Genomic DNA, 21,717 nt, shown 5'->3' on the forward strand with positions numbered 1-21,717 from the left:
TAACGTTATTACTACAGTATTAACTTAAAAGGTTCTGATTCCTTTGATGATATCTGTACACATTCACATAATAAAATCTTTTCTGAGGGAATTAGACCTAAACTATTTTCAGTCCTAGCCAGATGGCTTAGTTGGTTGGAGCATCATCCTGAACACCAAAAGGTTGTGGGTTTGATGGTCAAGCACATAACCCAGATTGCAGGTTCAGTCCCCTCGGTGCGTACGGGAGGCAACCTGTTGACATTTCTCTCACATTGATGTTTCTCTCTCTCTCTCCCTTCCTCTCTCAGATCAGTAAAAACATTATCCTCAGGTAAGGATTAAAAAAAACTATTTTCAGATGCAGATTTTATTAGTCCATTATTTTGAAAGTAAATCTGTATTCAGAATGAATAAACACTTTGGAGCTGCAGGAAAATAGCTCCCATGATGTCAGAATTTAAAAGATTTTCTCTCACTAAGATTATATTTGCAAGAAAAATGTACTCTTGAGTGATGGTGATCATTCTCTAGTTGTTTGCCCATATGTTAGGATTTTCTTTCTTTACTATGGTTTTTTATTTCTCTCTGAGGCATCTTGAGGTATTCCAACTTAAGTTAACATATTTATGCTAGACTCTGCAGTCCAGAGACTGTTGACAGCCCCATCACATGTGCTTTGCTCTTTGTTTGTGAGTTCAGTTCTCCTAAGTCCCTATGGCTTAGGGACTTCTCCCTTTTGTCTTCTAAACCTCAGTTCTGCTTCCGTCACTCTGGGAACTGCCCATAGAATGCCCCTCTTCTTTTGCTGTCCTTCTTTTGCTTTCAGCACAAACTACTGAATTACTAAAAATATATATATATTTTCAGTTGTCAAGGGTTCTTCTGCACAAGCAGCATGCTCTTAACCATAGCCTCAGGTTGGCCCTGTATAGCCTTCAGCAAAGGTTCTAGTTAAACTGCCAGCTTCTTTAATTTGAACTTACTTTGGAAAACTGCTTTATGAAAAATACCATTTTTGTCATCTTAGAAAAAGTGTGCATTTTAACTGTGTGATAGCCAGCATATAGAAACAGCATGGTATTATGGCATTAGTTCTCAACTGGGGGCGGTTTTGCTTCCCAGCAAACATTTGGCAATGTTCGGAAATACTTTTGGTTATCAAAACAGATGGGAAGGGTGCTACTTGGTGTCTAGTACGCAAAATCCAGGGATACTTTAAACATCCTGCAGTGCACAGGACAGCCCCTTACAACAAAGAATTATTCATCCCAAAATGTCAGTAGTGCTAAGGTTGTGAAAATTTGGATTATGAAAATAGCATATATCCTTTAGGGCCAGAGTGGCTGCTGTTTTGAGTCCTGGGTTGGCTGCTTACTAGAAATGTGGCCTTGAGCAAGTTAATTCAAATGAGCTTCAGTTTTCTCATCTGTAAACAGGTGTTTTTTTAATATGTCTTTATTGATTTCAGAGAGAGGAAAGGAGAGGGAGAGAGAGAGAGAGAAACATCAATGATGAGAAAGTCATTGATCGAGCCCGCAACCCGGGCATGTGCCCTGACTGTGAATTGAACCCCGATTGCCTGGATCCTAGGTCGACGCTCAACGGCTGAGCCACGCCCGGCCGGGCTGTAAACAATTTTTAATGCCTGACATATAACTGCAGCTATTCTTGAGGAAAGTACCTAATATTACGTACTTTCCAATTATTGTAATTTTTATTTAGGTCTTAGACTATTTACTTTTGTTGTGGTTGGTTGTCAATCTGAGATAATAAATACTGAAAAATTCAAGTCTCTCTAGATCACTTTGTATATTTGAGAAGTATTTCCCCCGCCCCAGAATGTATTTGATGTCCTTGTGGGCTATGTTAAATTGTTTATTAAAGATAGGCCTAGAATGCATGGAAAAGCTTAACGACCTCACTTAATTTAGTACTTTAATTATATTAATGAGTAGGAGAGTTACAGAATTAAAATATTCTTAAGTGAAATTAGAAATGCACAATGCTCTTCATGCCAAATGTCAATAAAGGAGTTCCAGAGCTGGTAGAATCTTTTAGCTTATGTGAGAGTGTCAATATGTGTTAGGCACCTGGTAAGAGTATTATAGGAGATAATATGTTCAGTCTTTATCTGGGTTCCCCAAGTAAGTAATGTTATATTGGTATTGAAAAAGGAGCTGCTATTTTCTGCAGGGTTGGAGTGTTGAGTTATTGCAATCATTGGAGGCTGCTCTGATAAAGGGCCTACTGCCCATCTCTTGAATTTCCCACTTGTTGATCTAAGTGCTTTACTGTCTCTACTTGTGAGGAAGCAAACCATTTTTGTTTTTCTTTATAATAAATTTTGTGGAAATCTTTTTCTGTGTATTCTCACTGTATTTTACTCATTGTTTTTATCAATTATTACTATCTTAGTTTTTGTTGTGTGTTTGTTTTTTAAACTCATTTTGGAGGGAAATAATATTAGATTTATAGAAAAGTTGCAAAGACAATACAGAAAATTGCCATATATACTTCACTCAGTTTCATTTAATGTTAACATCTTATATAACCATGGTACATTTGTCAAAACTAGAAAAGTAGCATTGGTGCATTACTATTAACTAGACTATAGACTTTAATTGAATTTTACCTGTTTCAGCACAAATGTCCTTTTGTTATTCTAGGATTCAATCCAGGATACCAAATTGCATTTAATTACTTCCTTTTATAAAGAACTCTTTATGAAAGTATTTTATAAACAAAAGTGCTTTGTAACTGTGAAATGTTTTTTGTTTGTTTTTTCCTGGAATTATAGCTTAGTGGTTAAAACTAAGGTTGCTCTGATAAAGGGCCTACAGATATGGAACCAAACAGATATGGGTTTATATCCTGGTTCTGCTGTTACTTACTATGTGGTCTCCCTAAATTCAGTATCTTCATGTAGAAAATAGAGATTATAAATAGTGCTTCTCTCTTAGGATTGTTATGAACATTAAAGAATTGAGGGCTTGCAAAGCACTTAATACTAAACCTGGTATAGAGTAAGTACTTAATAATAACAATAAACATTTATATTCTGTATTGTATATTGATTGTGGTGCTGGATGTTAATGATTTTAGAAGGGTTAATCTTTCAATGGTAAGTTTATTTTTAAGATACTTAATTCTATTGTATACTTTATTTAAAGCCATTCATTGTTTTTAGGGTAATTCTGAGGACAACTTGTAGACAAATGAAATTTAAGTCTATTTACAATATTATTTGCTACATCATTAAAGAATTATTCTTGTTTTAATTCTCATCCGAGGATATTTTTCCATTGCTTTTTATTTGTTTATTTATTTGTTTATTTATTTATTTTTAATATATTTTTATTGATTTCAGAGAGGGGGGGAGAGAGAGAAACATCAATGATATGAGTTGTTATTGACTGGCTGCCTCCTGCACATCCCCCGACTAGGGATCAAGCCCACAACCCAGACATGTGCCCAGACCGGGAATCGAACCTCAGTCTCTTGGAAAGATGCTTCGAACAAGTAACATCTCACTCTGTTCTTTAACATGTCACTTGAGACAACTCCCTAAAGGATAAAGCAAGATTCCAAAATGTTGCTGATTTTTTAAGACGATGAAAATACATAAACCACTTATATATTTCATCCTAATAGTTTTGGTCAGTTCTTCTGCTTTCACTATATTCAGGTCTTCGGGGGCACCAGTCAAAAGGATTGTAAATGGAATGGTAAAACTGAAACATTAATCTGCTCAGAGTGTGTGACCTTGAAGGTCATTGCTAGAAAAGAAAGCCCTCTAAGTAGTAATTTAGTTAATAGGAGGAAGTCACTATGCTAGAAAGTGATGTCTTTCTTGGGTTCTGAAACTATGAAAATGAAATTAGAATGTAAATGAAAATCATTCAAAGGGATGGGAATGTGAGAGATTTCTCATAAAGGAGCTTCTGTGTGTGATACTCCACTCCCAGTGTATATCTAGATTTCCTCTAGAGTTCTTTAATACAGGATCATTTTTATTTTTTTTAATATATCTTTATTGATTTCAGAGGGAAGAAGGGAGAGAGAGAGATAGAAACATCAATGATGAGAGAGTCGTCATTGATTGGCTGCCTCCTACACGCTCCCCACTGGGAATCCAGCCCAAAACCCCAGCATGTGCCCTGACCAGGAATTGAACTTTGATCTCCTGGATCATAGGTTGATGCTCAACCGCTGAGCCATGCATGCTGGGCCAGGATCATTTTTATTCTAATCATATCCATCACTCTAGCTTGCTCCTTTTTTGAAAAAATGAGGCCAAATTTATGTCCTCAGAATTTCTGCATTAAGATAGGGGTAGCTTATAAATCAGATTTTATAGCTAGATAGTAAATATTGCCGTTTTTTAAGTGCTGCCAGGATATGATTGTCTCTGAAATATGTGAAGTAGAAGAATAAATGTTTCTCCTTGTTTAAATCTGCATGTCGCCTTTGCCTAGAAATAATGTTTTGATTATAATATACTCTCCCAGCTCTGATTTTTCTTTCCCTTTCCCCTGGTATAAGTGCACAGCTCTCAGAACTTCTGTAAATGCTGGATTCAGAATGATTAGTATTCAGACGCTGGAATCAGGTATAGAACTTGCGTTCATATTCAAGCACTATCCCTTTCTGGCTGTGTTGGCTGAGCAAGTCACTGAATTCTTCTAATTCTGTACTTATAAATTCATTTAAAAAGCTTGTTTTCTTATCTGTAATAGGTGGATTTTGATAGCAGTTACCTCAGAGTTGCTGTGAGGATTAATGGGACATAGTAAATGTTCAGTAAATTTTACCTATTACTGTCTTTTATCCCTTGGTTTAACTCACTCTATTAGGTAATTAGGTATGGTATTAAGTCAAAACACAAATTGCTTACCTTAAAAAAAAAAAAAAATTCAGCAGATTCCAAGCGTCTATAAGGAACTATCAAATTGAATAGAAGTCTGTAGCTAAGGCAGAGAAAGATTTGTCTAGTAGTATGATTTTACATATATCTATATGTGCTTTTTATACATGTATGTATATGTGTTTTTAACATCTGTATCTATAAAGTAGACATATCATAATAGGTCTAGGTGGAATGTGGAGGAGGAATGTTGAGTTGTAGTTACCCAAAAAACAGAAATTACCACAATTGACAAGCAAGATAAATTAAAACTTTTTCTGACCCTATGGATGTGTTCTTTTGTAACCTAGATGGCAGCTTTTTATAAGTCAGCTAACGTACTGATAAAGCTTAAGAAACCTTATTTATAAATCCATTTTTTAAAACAAAACTTCCTTTAGAAACTCCTTTCTTTCTTGGAAACTCTCATTTTTCTGAGATTATAGTTAAAAGGCCATTATTCTCCTCATGGTAGTGTTTCCTAAGAGAAATGCCAATTTTCTAGAGGGAAAAATGTTGCATGTGTTAGTTCAAATTCATGGAAAGGGTTATATGTGATGGTTCAAGTGAGAGAGAGAAAACCTTTGTTTTAATACACCAATAAATCAAGGCAGTTACTGCAAGGGTCAAATTCATTCTTTTGTGATACTGAATTTTTGTTTGGAGAAGGCTCTCTGGGAAGAGGAAATAAAGTTTTAAGGTTTATTTTTTTAAAAATAGACAATACTTGTACCATGTACATCATACAAAATTAAAAAGAAACAGTATAAATATTGACAAGTGATTTATCCTATATATCCTAGCTACCCAAGTTGCTGTCTTGAAGTCAGCCTATTCTTTGTCTACTTTAGGGTCAGTATGTCTGGCTTATTTTAAGTTTCTGTTAAAGAACCATGGCTTACTGACCAGGAGAACTCTAAACAGCCCCTTTTGGGCCCCCCTTACTATGCTTCTGAAAACATAACAATCTGAATTTGACAATTAGGAGATGAAAGTGGAAAGGTAGAATAGAAAGAACTTCAAGGAATTTTGGAGGAACAGTACGGTTTTGCTATTGGGGGATACATCTCCTGTGGTCAGTTATTGGCTTAGTCACTAGCAATGATCTCTTTTCTCCGTGCAAGCTTTTCTAAACATAATAGTATAATCTGATCTTGCTGGATCATTTAATTAGACTGACTTTTCCCTATTTCCTTTTTTTGTTTTTATGTGATAATAAGTAGAAATTGCCTATTTTACCACCAGAACGTATACTTCATTGGCTGCATAATACACTTGGTTTAATTTCTAATTGCCTATGATAATAACAAAGGAATTCTAATTGTTCATTCTGTTCAGCATTCTTTTGTTCTCTTTCCAATGTTTTTAATTTCCCCATCTCACCCTTTCTTCTACATTTCCTATTAACGGACCTTATATTTAGCTTTTCTTTTTCTTTTCTAACACTAAAAGGATTTGACTGGCAGAAATGTTAAGTTGTAGTAGGATGTTTATTTTGGACAACTGGGAGCCAAGGCTGGGCATTTGTTGGCAGCAACAGATAAAAACAGGCATTTGGTCTTCCAGTGACATTTTAATCCTTTATACTATAATCGGGTCTATCAAGTATATTGTACACAGGAAATAAAAATATATTTTCCCTGTATGCTAAGCACTGAGAGGATGGAGAGGATTATTATTTCACTCTTTTATGCCTTTTATTTTTCACTAAATACAGTGTTTGATGGTGGAGGTAGGAAACAAAAATTGAGTCAGAAAAGAGCCTTATACATGTTAGCGTGCAGTAGGTGGACTAGATAATTCTTCCTGATTTGTTTTACTAACAATAAAATACTATACCCTTAATCATACTTAAATTAGCCTTTCATTTTTCATCTTGGAATTTTTGTTCTGACCACTAAAATTATAGACGAAGATGATTCCCTTTGTGGCATCATTATCCTTAGTGTAGTAATGGATATTGTCACAAGTGTGTTATTTGGTTAAAAAATCATCCTCTCTAGACTTATTTTCTAGGTAAAATCATATGCTGGGATAATCTACAGATTTACCAGATAATATGGATATGAAAATCCGTAGCTAAATCATGCCCATTATATTTCTTCTCTTGCTAGTAAAAGGATAATTGTAACAACTCTTAGTTTCTCAAACTTTTAGCAAGGGACTCCAGTAAGAACTAACAATGAATTGACATTTTGGAGAATCTTTTCAATATATATAATTACTGAAGTTGCTTTCTCCTATAACATCTCATTTATACTTACAGGATATTTATATGGAGCCTTACCTTGCTAATTTTTAGTCACAACTGGGAGCCTCACTGCAAAATGTGGTTTTAAATTTGTGCAGGGCTATAGTGTAGTTTTTATTTATTTGGATGGGTGTATTTGCAAGTTTTAAATTACATTAATTGGTTGTAGATTTGTTAGTTATATTAGAAATACCTATAATTTTGGTAGAGTGTTTTACTTTTTTCTTGCAACTAATATGAATTCCCAGATCTGTGATTACAGTTTACTTTTATTTGGTAGCAACTTTTTATTTATCATACTGCCTGAAAGAAGGATAAATTTGAGGTACCATATTTCATTGATTCTAAGATGCTTTATTATTTGCTGTATTACCTAGAAGGAAAATACTTTACATTAAACTGATGTGCCATTGATTTTAAAATGCATCCCAATTTCAGAGATGTTAATGTGAAAAGAACTGCAGAGATGTTAATGTGATGAACTATGTAATATTACCACCTTTATTTTGCATAAGCCTTGGTAGAAAGATTTTATACATATGTCATCTGATTTTATCTTCAAACTAAAGTTAATCTGTGAGGTAGATTAAATTACTCTAGTTTTCAGATGGAGAAACTAGATTTCACAGAGATGATATGTTCTTTCAACATCATATAATAGGGTTTCAAGATCAAACTTTCTTACTCTAAGACTTGTGATATGATTGACAGTGTCATCTCTCCCCCTCCATTCCCCGCTCCATACATACATACCCACTCACCTATACAAATATTTGGCATAGATTTTTCTCTTCATTGCCTAATGTATATGTTTTATATTGAAATGTCACTGCTTTTTTTGGCCGTTCATGTCTTGATTCTGTTGATAGTTTTGAGTACTACTTAAACTGTTAATATTTTAATCGTAAGTTATATGTGACTTTCTGCTAATATATGAATTGTTTTAATTCCTAGTGGGTTGTCTGACCCACTAGGAAGCTGTATATGCCATCATTGGTGGTTTAATATATGTTTCGAAGGTAGTTTATGTGTTTCTAGTTGACTAGGTAAAACATTCAGGAATAATTATGAGTTGAGGTCTATGGTCAAGAGAAGATTAGTTTGTCTGTAGTTGTACTACTGTTGGTAAATCAAGGTCATATCTGCTTTTTTCCCAGGTGGTGGCTAATGCTGTAGCAGCATTATCTGAAATCAGTGAATCTCACCCAAACAGCAACTTACTTGATCTGAACCCACAGAACATTAATAAGCTGCTGACAGCCCTGAATGAGTGCACTGAATGGGGCCAGATTTTCATCCTCGACTGCCTGTCCAATTATAATCCTAAAGATGACCGAGAGGCTCAGAGGTCAGTCTGGTTTTCTGGATAGTATCTGGGAGTCTTGACTGGCTTAATAAGTTCTAGTGTCTGTATTAGAATAAAAGTCTATTATCTTGAAGATCAGTGGCTTATGGGATAGATACTGTAATCCCCATGGTATTTTCTTACTAGATTTTTTAGGAACATTTTAGGTAGTGGAGTAAACCATGCAGAAATAGTTCTTTCTCAGAGATGTGTGTTTTTCATTTCTTGTTTGAACAATATAGTTATGCTGTGCTAAAATCTTCCTCATCATGGCCTTATATCTCCCATACAATAGTTCCTGGCCATATGACAAAGGTTTTTGAGTGTCTCTCACTGTAGTGACAAAATTTTCATTCTATTAGATACATAGTAATTGGCTTGATACTAGTTATTGAGTTGAGCTATACCTATAATTCAGTACTAGAGAAAGTGTGTTAGAGCCAGCAAAATATATGATGTCTTCCATTAGCTATAGAAATCATGTCAGCCTGAATTTGGAGATTTTGGAAGGCACACCTGGATTGTTCTGCTCAGCCCTTTTCCACTGTAGTGTTGCAAATTTTCTTTTACTATCAGAAATTGGCTATTAAATTTTGTATACATGTACATGCATTTAGTTTACAGAGTTGAAATTATCACCAGTTCTTTTTTAAATCTAATCCTCACCCAAGGATATGTTTATTGATTTTATAGTAGGGGAAGGGGGGGGGGAGGAGGAAGGAAGATAGATGTGAGAAACATCAATTGCTTGCCCCCCGCTCCCATGTGCCCCGACCAGGGGTCAAACCCTCAACCCAGGTATGTGCTCTGACTAAGAATTGAACCTGCAACCTTTTGGTGCACAGAATGATGCTCCAACCAACTGAGCCAGGGCTGTCACCACTTTTTATTGAGCATTTTGTGTATATAGGCATTGTACTAGGCAAAGTACCTCTGAAGAAATGTTGGCCCTTCATTAAGTTGACATATTTTAATATAATAGATAAGAACCTTCCTTGCCTGACTGAAGCTCAAGCTTCTATATCGTAAGTGCTCTTTGCTTGTCTGGGAAGTTGTTCCCTCTGGAGTTAGCTAAAGTTCACTCTGGTATACCAGTTTCTTTCCATCATTGAAAGTACAAATATCTTCTGGAAAGAACTTTACATAGAATTTATTTTCTGTTTGTCATTGACATCTCACACTTATTCATTCATTCACTCAGGAAATATTTATTGAGCCCACATTGTATATTAGGCACTGTTCTAGGCCCTAAGGATATGATACAGCAGTGGACAGACAGATAGCCGTCATAGAACACCTATTCTCAGCGATGGGGCAGAAGATATATAGTATAAAATGTCATATGATAAGTGTTGATGATAAAGATAAAGTAGGGAAGAGATCCAGGATATGCTGAGCATTTGCAGATGATTTGTATTTTGTAAAAGGGTGGTCAGGGAAGGCCTCACTGAGAAGGTGGCATTTGTATAAAGACCTGAAGGAGGGCAGGGAGTGGCTAAGCAGATATAGGAGGGAGAGAAAGAAACACAGCATACTTATCTTGTGTCTTTAACTGAATATAGTCAGTAGCCCTTACATTGCCCAAGAGCTGTCAAAATTGGGTTATTTTCTAAAGACCCCTCAACAGATAATTAAATATTCAAGATTTCACGAGGCATTTAAGTGGGTGGCAGGGGCTAGGAGAAGGGGAAGAAGATTGGGAGAATATTGTAGTGGTGTACTACTGTTAAAAAACAAATAAAAACCCTTTCAGAGACTCCCTTATTATTCTGAAGGCAAAGGGTTGGGTAGTTTACCCTGACAACCCACCTCCTACATTTTAACAGTGAAACCTTCAACCACAGTTGGTTGATACCTCTCAATATGAAATAACTCTCAGAATGCTTAATTTGACTTCCTGTAGGTTGAGGAGAAATGGGCTGTGAGTCAGGGAGCCCTTGCATAATATGGGGAGACAGAGAGGACTATAAAACTGGAAGGTAAATGGTGTGAACTAAAGTGTTTTGGGTATTGGCTAAGTTTCCTTCCAGTTTGAACATCCCTTATTGCTGGTTTCCTAAAGTCTTCTGATGTCCCTGCTCTGCCTGTAGTTTGCTGGGAATGAGGCTTCTGCAATGTTGGATCCCAATTTTACCTACGCATGGAGCTTTGACTTTTCTAACTGGTTCTCTAATTTCTTGATACTTGGGCCATGGGACTCTGACATATTGCTGTATAGACTGGATTGGGCAAAGAAATAATTTAAGATGCTAATTTTCCTTTTTTATCCGTCAGCATCTGTGAGCGGGTAACTCCCCGGCTATCTCATGCCAACTCAGCAGTGGTGCTTTCAGCAGTAAAAGTCCTAATGAAATTTCTAGAGTTGTTACCCAAGGACTCTGACTACTATAATATGCTGCTGAAGAAGTTGGCCCCTCCACTTGTCACTTTGCTGTCTGGGGAGCCAGAGGTGCAGTACGTCGCCCTGAGGAACATCAACCTAATTGTCCAGAAAAGGTTGGGAAAAAGTGAATTAGTGATTAAAGTTTTCGTAATTGTGAATTAAGCTTAATATCAATATTAAAGAGGCCATTGTTGAGCTCTTTTTAATGTATAGAAATGATAGTGTTGTATGGCTGAACAGCTTGCCCTGGGTCAGGAGGCTAGCGATTTATTTTGGAGTGTTCCTATAACAAATGCCTGTTGTTCCTCTACAATGCAGCTTGTTTCCTGAGGGGTCTTTTAATAGCATACTAGCTAGTACCTGCTTAATATGGTTCAGGCTGTCGTGTAGAGCAAGATTGCTTTTCTACCAGCAGTTCTTGACTGTGTGTACCCTGACCCTTTAAAGGATAAAACTAGTCTGCTAAGCAGAACTGATAAGAATAGAGGATGTGGGGGGGTTGGCTGCTTTTTCTCCTGTAGGGGTGGGATGGGAGGAGAGCAGGGAGGCATAGAGGAGCCATTAATACAGATTCAGAAGGAGATATCTATAAATGCCTCACCTTCCTTATCTTGTGTTTCTATGTATCACAGGCCTGAAATCTTAAAGCAGGAAATCAAAGTCTTCTTTGTGAAGTATAATGATCCCATCTATGTTAAACTGGAGAAGTTGGACATCATGATTCGTTTGGCATCCCAAGCCAATATTGCTCAGGTCAGACTTTATGTAGACTCGAGTTTATAACGACTTAGATCTTAAGGTCTTGCCTTCAGAAAAAGTTAGGCCATTGAATTGCTGTTTGAGAATCCTTGATGCTTGTTCACCTCCTGGATGTTTAACAGGTTCTGGCAGAGCTGAAGGAATATGCCACAGAGGTGGATGTTGACTTCGTTCGCAAAGCTGTGCGGGCCATTGGACGGTGTGCCATCAAGGTGGAGGCAAGTGTCTGATGGTAGTTGTGATCATGTTGTGGGACTCTGAGTGTTCTCTTTACTCCTTTCTTTAAAATACATTTTTTAGAGTTTACCATAATAATAAAGAGCACAGTTAAAATATTAAAGAATTTTGAGTGAAAAGCAGCTGTTCCTGGTTCCTCTCTTCCAGCGGGAATCATTTTAATCATGTTTCTGGTTTTAGTTATTCTTTAGAGATATTTACATATCTCTAAATAATGTACGTATGCTGTTATTTATTGATTTACCAACTATAGCCATTGTTAACTTTCTGCTGTGAGATGAGCATCTTAGTCCATATACACCCCATCTTTCCTGCTTCTCCTATTTTCCAGTGTAGTTATCTCATGAGGGTTTTTTTGTTCCAATATTGATTATCTTTGTAAATTGAGATAACATACCTGCGTTTCTTGTTCTGTCAACTACAGGCTTGCAAAACTTACTATGCATATTATGACTAAATATGTAGGGCTCATTCCAAGCAAATGATTATATTTTCTTTTCTTAGAGACTTGTTTTTTCTAGAGTTTCTATAATGGCCTTTTCTTCTTGCATTGTGTATCTTCATTGCACCCCTACCTTTTTCCAGCTTTTCAAACATAATATCAAGTGTGTAGACCTCTTGTTGCCTTAGACTCTTCTTCCAACCCTCTGTCCTCTGGCTCGCTCCAGCCTGACTGGTTTCCTTCTTGGCGTCTGTACAGCCATTGTTCCATACAACCTCCCTCCATTGTTCTTTCTTGTTACTGGTACTTTTCTCATAGCATTCCTTTCTTTGTGGTTCTAGTAGCTCTTGAATCTCTGGGATTATGAATTACGGTTTTTTATGTTTCTGCAGTTTGAATTTAATTATCTAGAGAATGGCGTGATGACGGTTACATGTCTATACTCAGTTTTTAATTAGGGCATATACCATGCACATAGTAAAGTGTAGTCCATTTATACTTAACAATGACATAAGTTCATCAGGACTTCTATGTACATGGGCAGGGCTGTCAGCTAGCAGGTTTCTGCTTTAGGACAGTGAGTTGGTCTTTAGTTGAAAGTCGTCTTGAAGAGCCTCTCTGTGGTTTTAAAGGGCAGATTTGTTTATAACTTGGTTGCAGCTTTCTAACAAGGATAATGGGCTATGATTACATTGCCTGCTTCATCCCTCTCCAGTTCTCCATTTGTTTTTCCTCATTCAGAAATTTGTTGAAATTAATGATGGCTTCTGTCCATTTTATTTTGGATTCAGAGTTCCATATTTGTTCTTGGTACTTGACTATATGCAATTCTGTTTAGAGGTGAGGGTTGGGCCACATGACTACTCAAGGATACTAAAATAATATGCACAGTATGACTAGTACTACATGGGAACAGAAGGAAACATGCTGTCAGAGAAGCATCTATGAAAGCCAGGTTCCTAATTGGCCTTTCTTGTTTTTATTCAAGTCAGTGGTGCTTCATGAAATTAACATTGATAAATCATTTAGTAAACTAGTTGTTATAGCAAGAAGTAAATTAATCCTGGTTTCTACTCCTGGTTCTGCTAGCTCAGTTGCTTCAGATATTTAATACACTTCTGTTGCTCCATTTGAGAAATGGGAAAGTCTGTTTATTGGATCTTGATACATCTTTTTACTCTCATCACACTTTACCTACTTACCTTTTTAAAAAATATACATATATTTTTATTGATATTTTAAAAAATACATCTTTATTAATTTCAGAGAGAGGAAGGGAGAGGGGGAGAGAGAGAGAAACATCAGTGATGAGTCTTCAGTGATCAGCTGCCTCCTGCATGCCCCCAACTGGGAATTGAGCCCACAACCCAGGCATGTGCCCTGACTGGGAATGGAACCTCGATCTCCTGGGTCCTAGGTCTATACTCAACTGCTGAGCCACACCCGGCTGGGATTTTATTGATATTTTAGAGAGGGAAAGAGATAGAAACATCCATCAACTGCCTCCTGCACGCCCCCTACTGGGGATCGAATCCACCACCTGGGCATATACAACTGGGAATCATACCAGCGGCCTCTTGGTGCACAGGACAACACTCAATCCACTGAGCCACGCCAGCTGGGCACCTTTTCCTTTTTATTGGGATATAGCCACCTACATTGCTGTTAATGTAGACAATTTTCAGAGATTTTAGTAGCATAAGAGTCATTTTTAGCTTGCCAAAATGAACTGTCATTGTCTTATTGACCTTTCTAACAAAATTCTAAAGAGCCATACAAAATTATATCCCATTGCAAAGCTAAAACGATTTTCTATCCCTGGAATTACTAAAGTGTTCTCAGAGCTCCTAAATTCCAGAGACTATTAGTGCCATCTCTTGTGACTAATTGAAAAGTTGTCTATAATCTGGAAAAGATAAGCTTCTGATGGCTTTCACATCTTCCTTGACTCACAGGGTGCCCTGGTGGGAGTATGTGAGGCATGAACTATCTCAGGAAGCTTAAGATCAGCCTTCAAGAATCCTGCCTTTCATCTAATGTTCTCTTATCTCAGGTTGCCTAGATTTGCCTTAGAACTTTTCCTAGAACTGTTTCAATCATGAAAGTTATCAGTTGGAAAGAATTGCCTAGCCCAAACAGTTATTGGGGCACGAGAGGCGATGATTGCCTGTTTTTAACTAACCCATCCTTGGGACAAGGGGGAGAACCAGCAAGGGAATTGTAATAGACTTTCTGTGTAGCTTGTAAACTGAGCTACCATTTTCTTTCAGGGCATCTTACCCTTTTTTAATGTGTAGCTGGTTTCAGAGTTATGACAGAAGACAAAAAATAAATTTTAGTTTAGTTCTTAGCTAAGAGAACAGGGCCTGTTGGAAAGTTCAAGGGGTTTTTCAGAATTGGAGTTGTATTTTTATCGTGACTGTAAATATAGGTGTTTCTATGTTGCTATAAGAATCCTTAGGTGAAAAAAACATGTAATTTTGTTATATTAAATTGGTTAGATTAAAGATTAAGCAGTAAGCTTTTGTGTCAATAAATAGCACTGAAAAAGCAATTCCATAATACTCTTTTTTCAGTAACTTTTGCCAATTTTTGTTTCTTTTTAAAACTAGATTTTACTTTTCCCCCTGGCTTTATTGAAGTACGATTGACAAATTAAAATTGTATACTCTTACAGTATATATCTATTTCTTTAAGGAGCAGGTAAACAAGCCCTGGCCTTTCTTAGTTTTCCAAATAAAATCAAGTGATGCTATTTGAGAGAGATTAAGGCAGTAAGTTAATACCAGGAGTTCTTCACTTCCTAATGTTCTTTTCTGTGGTGTTTACCATTTAGGATTTTTATAGATCAGGATAAGATATGGGTTTGTGTCTCATTCCTTAATTTAAAAACAAACAAAAACTATATTTTCTTAAGAAAGCTGTATATGTTTATTACATAAAATCATAAAAATATGACACATTAAATGAAAATAGAACACTCTGCTTTCTCCTACCCCCATTCTATTCTCCCAGAGGTGATGAGAACATGATTTTAAATCTTTGTTTATATAGTCCTCCATAAACAGATTTATTTTTTACAAAAATGAGATCATTCTACGAATACTATATACTTTTGTTTTTTAATCTCCTTTTTTCACTTATACATGGACACTTTTCCATGTTACTGATAACATTTCACATCATTTTTAGTGGTTTATAGACATATATGTGATGGCTTCATAATTTATTTACCCTTTCCCTTTATTATAGGACTTTAAAGTTGTTTCTGTTCTTTTTTCCATTTAATGGTATAAGGAGGATCCTTGTAGCCAAGTCTTTGAACTCTAGTTGAGGTGAACATTTTTTCCATGATGCTTGTGTTAACCGTTTGGAATTGCTTGTTCATGTCCTATGCATCTTTTTCCAGTGAGTTATATTTTCCATGTTGATTATTTTAAATATCCTTTGTAATTAAAGATATTAACCCTTCATTTCATTGGCAGTTATTTTTCCAATTTGTTTTCCTTTTGATTTCATTAGACTTTTTAATACACAGTAGTTTACATTTTCTTAGAGTTCTATCAGTTTTTTCAATGGTATCTTTAGTACCACACCTAGAAAATTGTGCTCCACCTCAAAATTATGTAAAATTCACCTTTATCTTCTACTTGTATGGCAATGATTTTGTTTTTACATTTAAAGATGTTTTTAATCAATAATTAAAATAGAAATAATTTTGGTGAAAGGTATGAGTGTGGTGATCAAACACCAGAACAAATCATCTTCTCTTTACTGTTATGAAATGTTGTCTTCATCATATACTAAATTTTATATCTGCGTATGTGTTTCCCTGTTTCTGGACGTTTTTATATATACAGTGATTGCATGTTTATTTTTGCCCCTCTACCATACTGTTTTATTGGTAGTTTTTTTTTTTAAATCAAACGCAATATGGTTGCAGTGACAATTTGCTGAAAAATTACTATCCCAGACATATGTTTTTCAATGTTCATGCATCATGGGAAATGTCCTTTTGTTTGTCTCTATTATAATAATGATATTTCTTGGGGGGAAAATAGATTCTAAGGGCTCACTAGATGTTAGTGTTATATCAAACCCTGTGATAAGCACTTTATTTGTATTACTTAATTTATAATTAATCTTATGGCAGCCTATATCCTACACACTTAAATTTATCACAGCATATATTAAATTTTTTAAATCTATTTTGCTGTTGTAATAACAGCACAGGAATTACTAGCTGAAAATGAATAAAACAGAATCCAAAAATATATATAAAAGATGGCAGAATCATTTCATGGTCCAACAGAATCATTGTATATATGACTTCATATAAATATCCTCAAGATCCAATTTTGTTTTCATTAAATTGGTTGGAATGGTTTAAATTATTATAGTACATTTAAAAGATTTTATTAGAGAAAATTTGAGGCATATGCTAAAGTAAAATTGATTATTGAGCTCTCACGTACCCGTCATCCATCTTGGACAAACATCAATATTTCTCCCTGTTTTCTCTTCTTCTCTCTCTCACTTTAAAAGGGAGTGGGGTATGATTGTATTTTCATGCAAATCCCAGGTATGATTTTACTAGAGTAGTTTAGTGTGTAATATCTAATAGGTAAGGTCCTTTACAAAAATATATTGTCACAATACCATTGCCACACCCAAAAACTAACAATAATTCTTAATTTAATCGAACACCCATGCCATGTTCAATTTTTTCTAATTGTATCTAAATTCCTTTTTATAGGTGGCTTGTTCAAATCAAAATCTAAACATGATCCACACATTGCATTTGGTTATGTATCTCTTAAGTCTTTATTTACCTCTTTTGGCACCATTTTTTGAAGGGGCTAGGTCATTAGGCTTATAGAATTTCTGAGTCTGGATTTTTGGCTGGTTGTATTTTAGGGTTTTCTCAGTCCTCCATCCCCTTCATGTAATTAAATGTAGAGGCTTGGCAATATTTATATTTAATGTTTTTGGCAAGTATACCTTTTAGGTGTTGCTGTGTACTTTCCATTGCATCTTATCAGGAGACATGTATTGGAGTGACCTATCATAGTGTATTATAATATATGATAAATTAGTTCTTGATTTTTAGATCTCTCTTCTGGAGCCCATCTCCTTTTAAAAACTGTGACTCACAGCTTCAATACATTAATTTTATCACTTGTATTCTTTCATATTCCCTTCATCGATGAAAGATTACTAGATTCTATCTTATAGATGAACTGTAGGCTGTGGAAAATTGCAATTTACCTGAGGCCATAGACTTTTGGTTTACAGCCCAAAAGATGACAAATTCTTCTTACTTTTTTGAGTCACAGATAACTTTGAAACTACAATGAAAGCTGTGGACTCTCGCCCTGGAAAATATGTTTGTATGCACATAGGAAGTTCAGCAATTTCATTTCAAGAGATTTAAAGTCGCCTTCTGGTCTCCACTCATACATAAACTTCAGATAAACACCTCCTACCTTGCTTTATTCCCATTTTTATTCTCCTGGATGTTCAAGATGGCTCTTTTCATTTGAATGGACTCACTGTCAGTATATGTTTGTAGTGAATAAAATTTGTAGTATATCTAGAACTTCTGTATATCTCCATCAGATAGTCCAGCCTCTAGTATAGCTTGGTCAAATTAAGTGCCTGATCTTTTAGTCTGGTTTAGTTGATGCACCTGTGTGTTTCAGATTTTTTTTTTTTATATTGAGGTTATATTATTGGATAGAGCATCCAACTTCTCTTATTATGTTCCTCTTCACAGCAATCTGCAGAACGTTGTGTAAGCACGTTGCTTGATCTCATCCAGACCAAAGTAAATTATGTGGTTCAAGAGGCAATTGTTGTCATCAGGGACATCTTCCGCAAGTACCCAAATAAGTATGTCCAAATACTTTTACTCCTCTTCCTCAGATCATTTAGGAAATGTTTAAGTAAGACACTTTGAAATTGGCTAGGTAAGAATTATTTTTTGTAGTGTAACTGGTACTTTATTAAAATCAGAAACATATAAGATGGTTAGCACGGGTTAAAACCTGATTTTTCACCCTGTTTTATTACTTTTAGAAGAATTTAAACTCTGTGTGAATATACACTGTTGATTGGCATATATTGAAGTTAACCAGGTTCTTTGGTGGCAAAGTTACTATTAAATAGGATACCCATATATTCCAGGTTGTCCAGGTATAATCCCAGTTTCCTCCTGTTACCAGGCATTATTAATGATTGTGCTCCTTCTCACTCTGGGAAATGTCTGTTTTTATTTGTTTGTTTGCTTTTGTTTGTTTTTGTTTTTTGTTAATCCTCCCCCAAGGGTATTTTTTCTGTTGATTTTTAGAAAGGAGGGAGGGAGGGGGAGAGAGAGAGAGACAGAGAAACATCGATGTGAGAGGGACACATCGATTGATTGCCTCCTGCACACTCCCAGTTTTGCCCTCATTAACTACAGTCCATTTTGTTATATCAGGTATGAAAGTATCATTGCCACTTTGTGTGAGAACTTAGACTCTCTGGATGAGCCAGACGCGCGAGCAGCTATGATTTGGATTGTGGGAGAATATGCTGAACGAATTGACAATGCAGATGAGTTACTAGAGAGCTTCCTGGAGGGTTTTCATGATGAGAGCACCCAGGTAAGTGTTCATCTATATCCTATGTCATATATCTTTTTGAGAAGATTTCAAGGAAAGTAGAGGTTCAGCAGTTTCATGTGAGAGAGGTTTATATATTTATTTTTCTCCCAAAAAGGATGAGTTATTTTAGTTGTGCTTATTTCAGGTGAAACAAACCTACCTAACTTAGACCAGTGGTTCTCAAACTTTAGCCTCAGAAATATCTGGAAAGCTGGCTAAAGCACAGGTTGATGGGCCTCCACCCCTAGAGTTTCTGACTCAGTAGGTCTGAGAAGGGCCTAAGCATTTTCCTTTCTTAAAAGGTTCAGGGTGGTGGTGCTGCTATTGCTGCTCTAGAACCACACACTTTGACAACTACTGGCTTAGAGCAGTAAATATCTTTTAATTTTCTGCCACCTAAAGATGATAACCCGTTCCTGTTAGTGATAGTTAATGGCTTATTACAGCAAGTGTTTTCACCTGAGACTTGGGTGAGTGCTGGCCTATGCAGTTTGAAAAGATTCTCTGTGGATGGTTATACTCCTTTCCATCTTCATCTCTTCTCTACCAAAACTGAGAGACCTGACCTTAGGACCCAGGCCCAGAGAAGCAGATAAATTATTCAATCCTTTTCCCCTAGCATTTGTGCTTACTGCAAATTAAAGTTTATGTGTGTAATTCACCATGGTAATTTTAATAGGCCTTTACAAGGAACACATGCAAGCCAGGAGCCTTGTGGTTCAGCACCCCATTCTTTTTTTTTTTAATCCTCACCCAAAGAGTAAGGATATATTTCCATTGATTTTAGAGAGAGTGGAAGGGGGGGAGGGTTGGGGGAGAGAGAAACATCAATGTGAGAGGGACACATTGATTGGTGCCTCCTACGCACACCCTGATTGGGGGTGGGAATCGGACCTGCAACCCTCCAGTGCACAGGCCGGTGCTCTAACCATTGAGAAACACCAGGCAGGGCCAGCACCCCACTCTTAATTGGCTGTGATCTGGCATAAACCTACTATCTCTGCTTTTCCCCCCAGTGATTTCCTAGCTCCCCCAAAATTATAGCTTTTGGTGGAAGTAAATAATGAAGGACTTGGTCAGAAACCAGTTCTGTTGTCATCACAATGTTAGCATGTACTTTAAGAAATACAGGTAATGCCCAGCCTGGCATGGCTCAGCAGTTGAGCACTGACCTAGGATCCAGGAGAACGAAGTTTGATTCCCGGTCAGGGCACATGCCCAGGTTGCTGGCTTAATTTCCAGTCATGGGCATCCGGGAGGCAGCTGATCAATGACGACTTTTTAATCATTGATGTTTCTATCTGTCTTTCCCACTCCCTTCCTCTCTCTGAAATCAATAAAGATATATTTTCAAAAAGAAAGAAATACAGGTAATTATCTGGGCCAGAGACAGATAAGCAATTTTTGATGCCAAAAATGCAGTTTGGGAATAGGAGGCTAGTGAGTTTTCAGTTGATGGCTACCTTTGACTGCTATTATTGATATTGGCTTAGTTTTAATCTTTGTCTCTTAATCAAAATCAGAAAGACCCCATAATAATTCATAGTTGGGGAAATGATATGAAGAATGCAAATGCCTTTCATTTTATTTATTAAAGTACGTCTGTTTAGGTGCAGCTCACTCTACTTACTGCCATAGTGAAGCTGTTTCTCAAGAAACCATCAGAAACACAGGAGCTGGTACAGCAGGTCTTGAGTTTGGCAACACAGGTAAGAAATCTGGAAAAACAAAGGAGTTGATTTTAAATGGTAGGAAGTGGTGAAACTCCCCAAGAAGGTTTCTTTTGGGGAGGTTTTAATTGGAAGGGTTCACCAGTCTTTAGATCATGTAAAATATAAAAACAATGCCTATTATATATAGGGGTGGGCAAAAATAGGTTTATAGTTGTATAGTTATTTGTATGGAAAAAGACATGCAGGTCATGATTAGCTCTATTAACTCCGTGTTTTGTGAACTCACAGCTGTAAACCTACCTTTGCTCACCCTGTACTGGTACCATCATCCTATAGTGTCGTCACGAGAAGCTATCCTGTTTGGATCTATTGTTGTCAGAGTCATTGTTCATTTATGTGTTTTCTTCTTTATGAGATCCTATCAAACAAATTCCTCTAAATTCCTTTGAGAGTACCCATTCCCTGCTTTGCAGCCTGAAGCACTGTTATGTATAAGCCAGTTTTGGATTCTTCTGTGCATTGATATATAGTTAGTTAACTGCCTTTCTGAATAACTTACCTGGCTAGATTTCTTTTTCATATCAGTTGTTCAAACCTGAGAAGCAAATTTAAGGATCTCCGAGAGAAAATGTGTAGGTCTTTGTAGCATGCATTTTTCTTCCTCTATTTCTGATTTATGCGTTCTAACCTTAGATGCATTTTCGTAAACTTGTAAATTTCTTTTTAGAACAGGGCAGGGTATAAATAAGTGATTACTATGTACCAGGCATTGTAGTAAGCACTTTACATGTCAACTCAATCTCAGTACTGTGACTATTCTGTTTTACAAATAAGGAAACTGAGACAGCTAGGCCCAGTTAGTATGGGGTAGAGTTGGACTCAAACCAGGCAGCCTGGTTCCAGAGTCTTTGCCCTTATTCACGTGCTGTGCTGCTGCTCTAGTCGGAAGGTTAAGAATGACTAAGAATACCCAGTGCCTGCTTGGTGGCCTGAAGCACTGTTGTGTATCAGCCAGCATGTATACGTGAACTTAGTGGTTTTAAGATCATTGTTGATGATTATTTCATATTTGGCTATAAATAATTAAGCAGTTTCTCT

At 36.4% G+C, this 21,717-nt stretch overlaps 1 protein-coding gene across 2 annotated transcripts in view; it reads left to right on the top strand.

The window, feature by feature from the left end:
* Positions 1 to 21,717, top strand: part of AP2B1 (adaptor related protein complex 2 subunit beta 1) — a 99,515-nt gene that overhangs the window by 20,603 nt on the left and 57,195 nt on the right. For both annotated transcript variants that reach the window (XM_016207041.2, XM_016207042.2), the window contains exons 6-12: positions 8,294 to 8,484; positions 10,756 to 10,977; positions 11,497 to 11,617; positions 11,746 to 11,841; positions 18,079 to 18,194; positions 18,781 to 18,946; positions 20,557 to 20,655. In XM_016207041.2, the coding sequence (XP_016062527.1) occupies positions 8,294 to 8,484; positions 10,756 to 10,977; positions 11,497 to 11,617; positions 11,746 to 11,841; positions 18,079 to 18,194; positions 18,781 to 18,946; positions 20,557 to 20,655 (1,011 nt within the window). The remainder of the gene's footprint in view (positions 1 to 8,293; positions 8,485 to 10,755; positions 10,978 to 11,496; positions 11,618 to 11,745; positions 11,842 to 18,078; positions 18,195 to 18,780; positions 18,947 to 20,556; positions 20,656 to 21,717) is intronic.

The sequence above is a fragment of the Miniopterus natalensis genome, chromosome 17, assembly GCF_054644295.1.
Source record: "Miniopterus natalensis isolate mMinNat1 chromosome 17, mMinNat1.hap1, whole genome shotgun sequence".
Classification (NCBI taxonomy): domain Eukaryota; kingdom Metazoa; phylum Chordata; class Mammalia; order Chiroptera; family Miniopteridae; genus Miniopterus; species Miniopterus natalensis.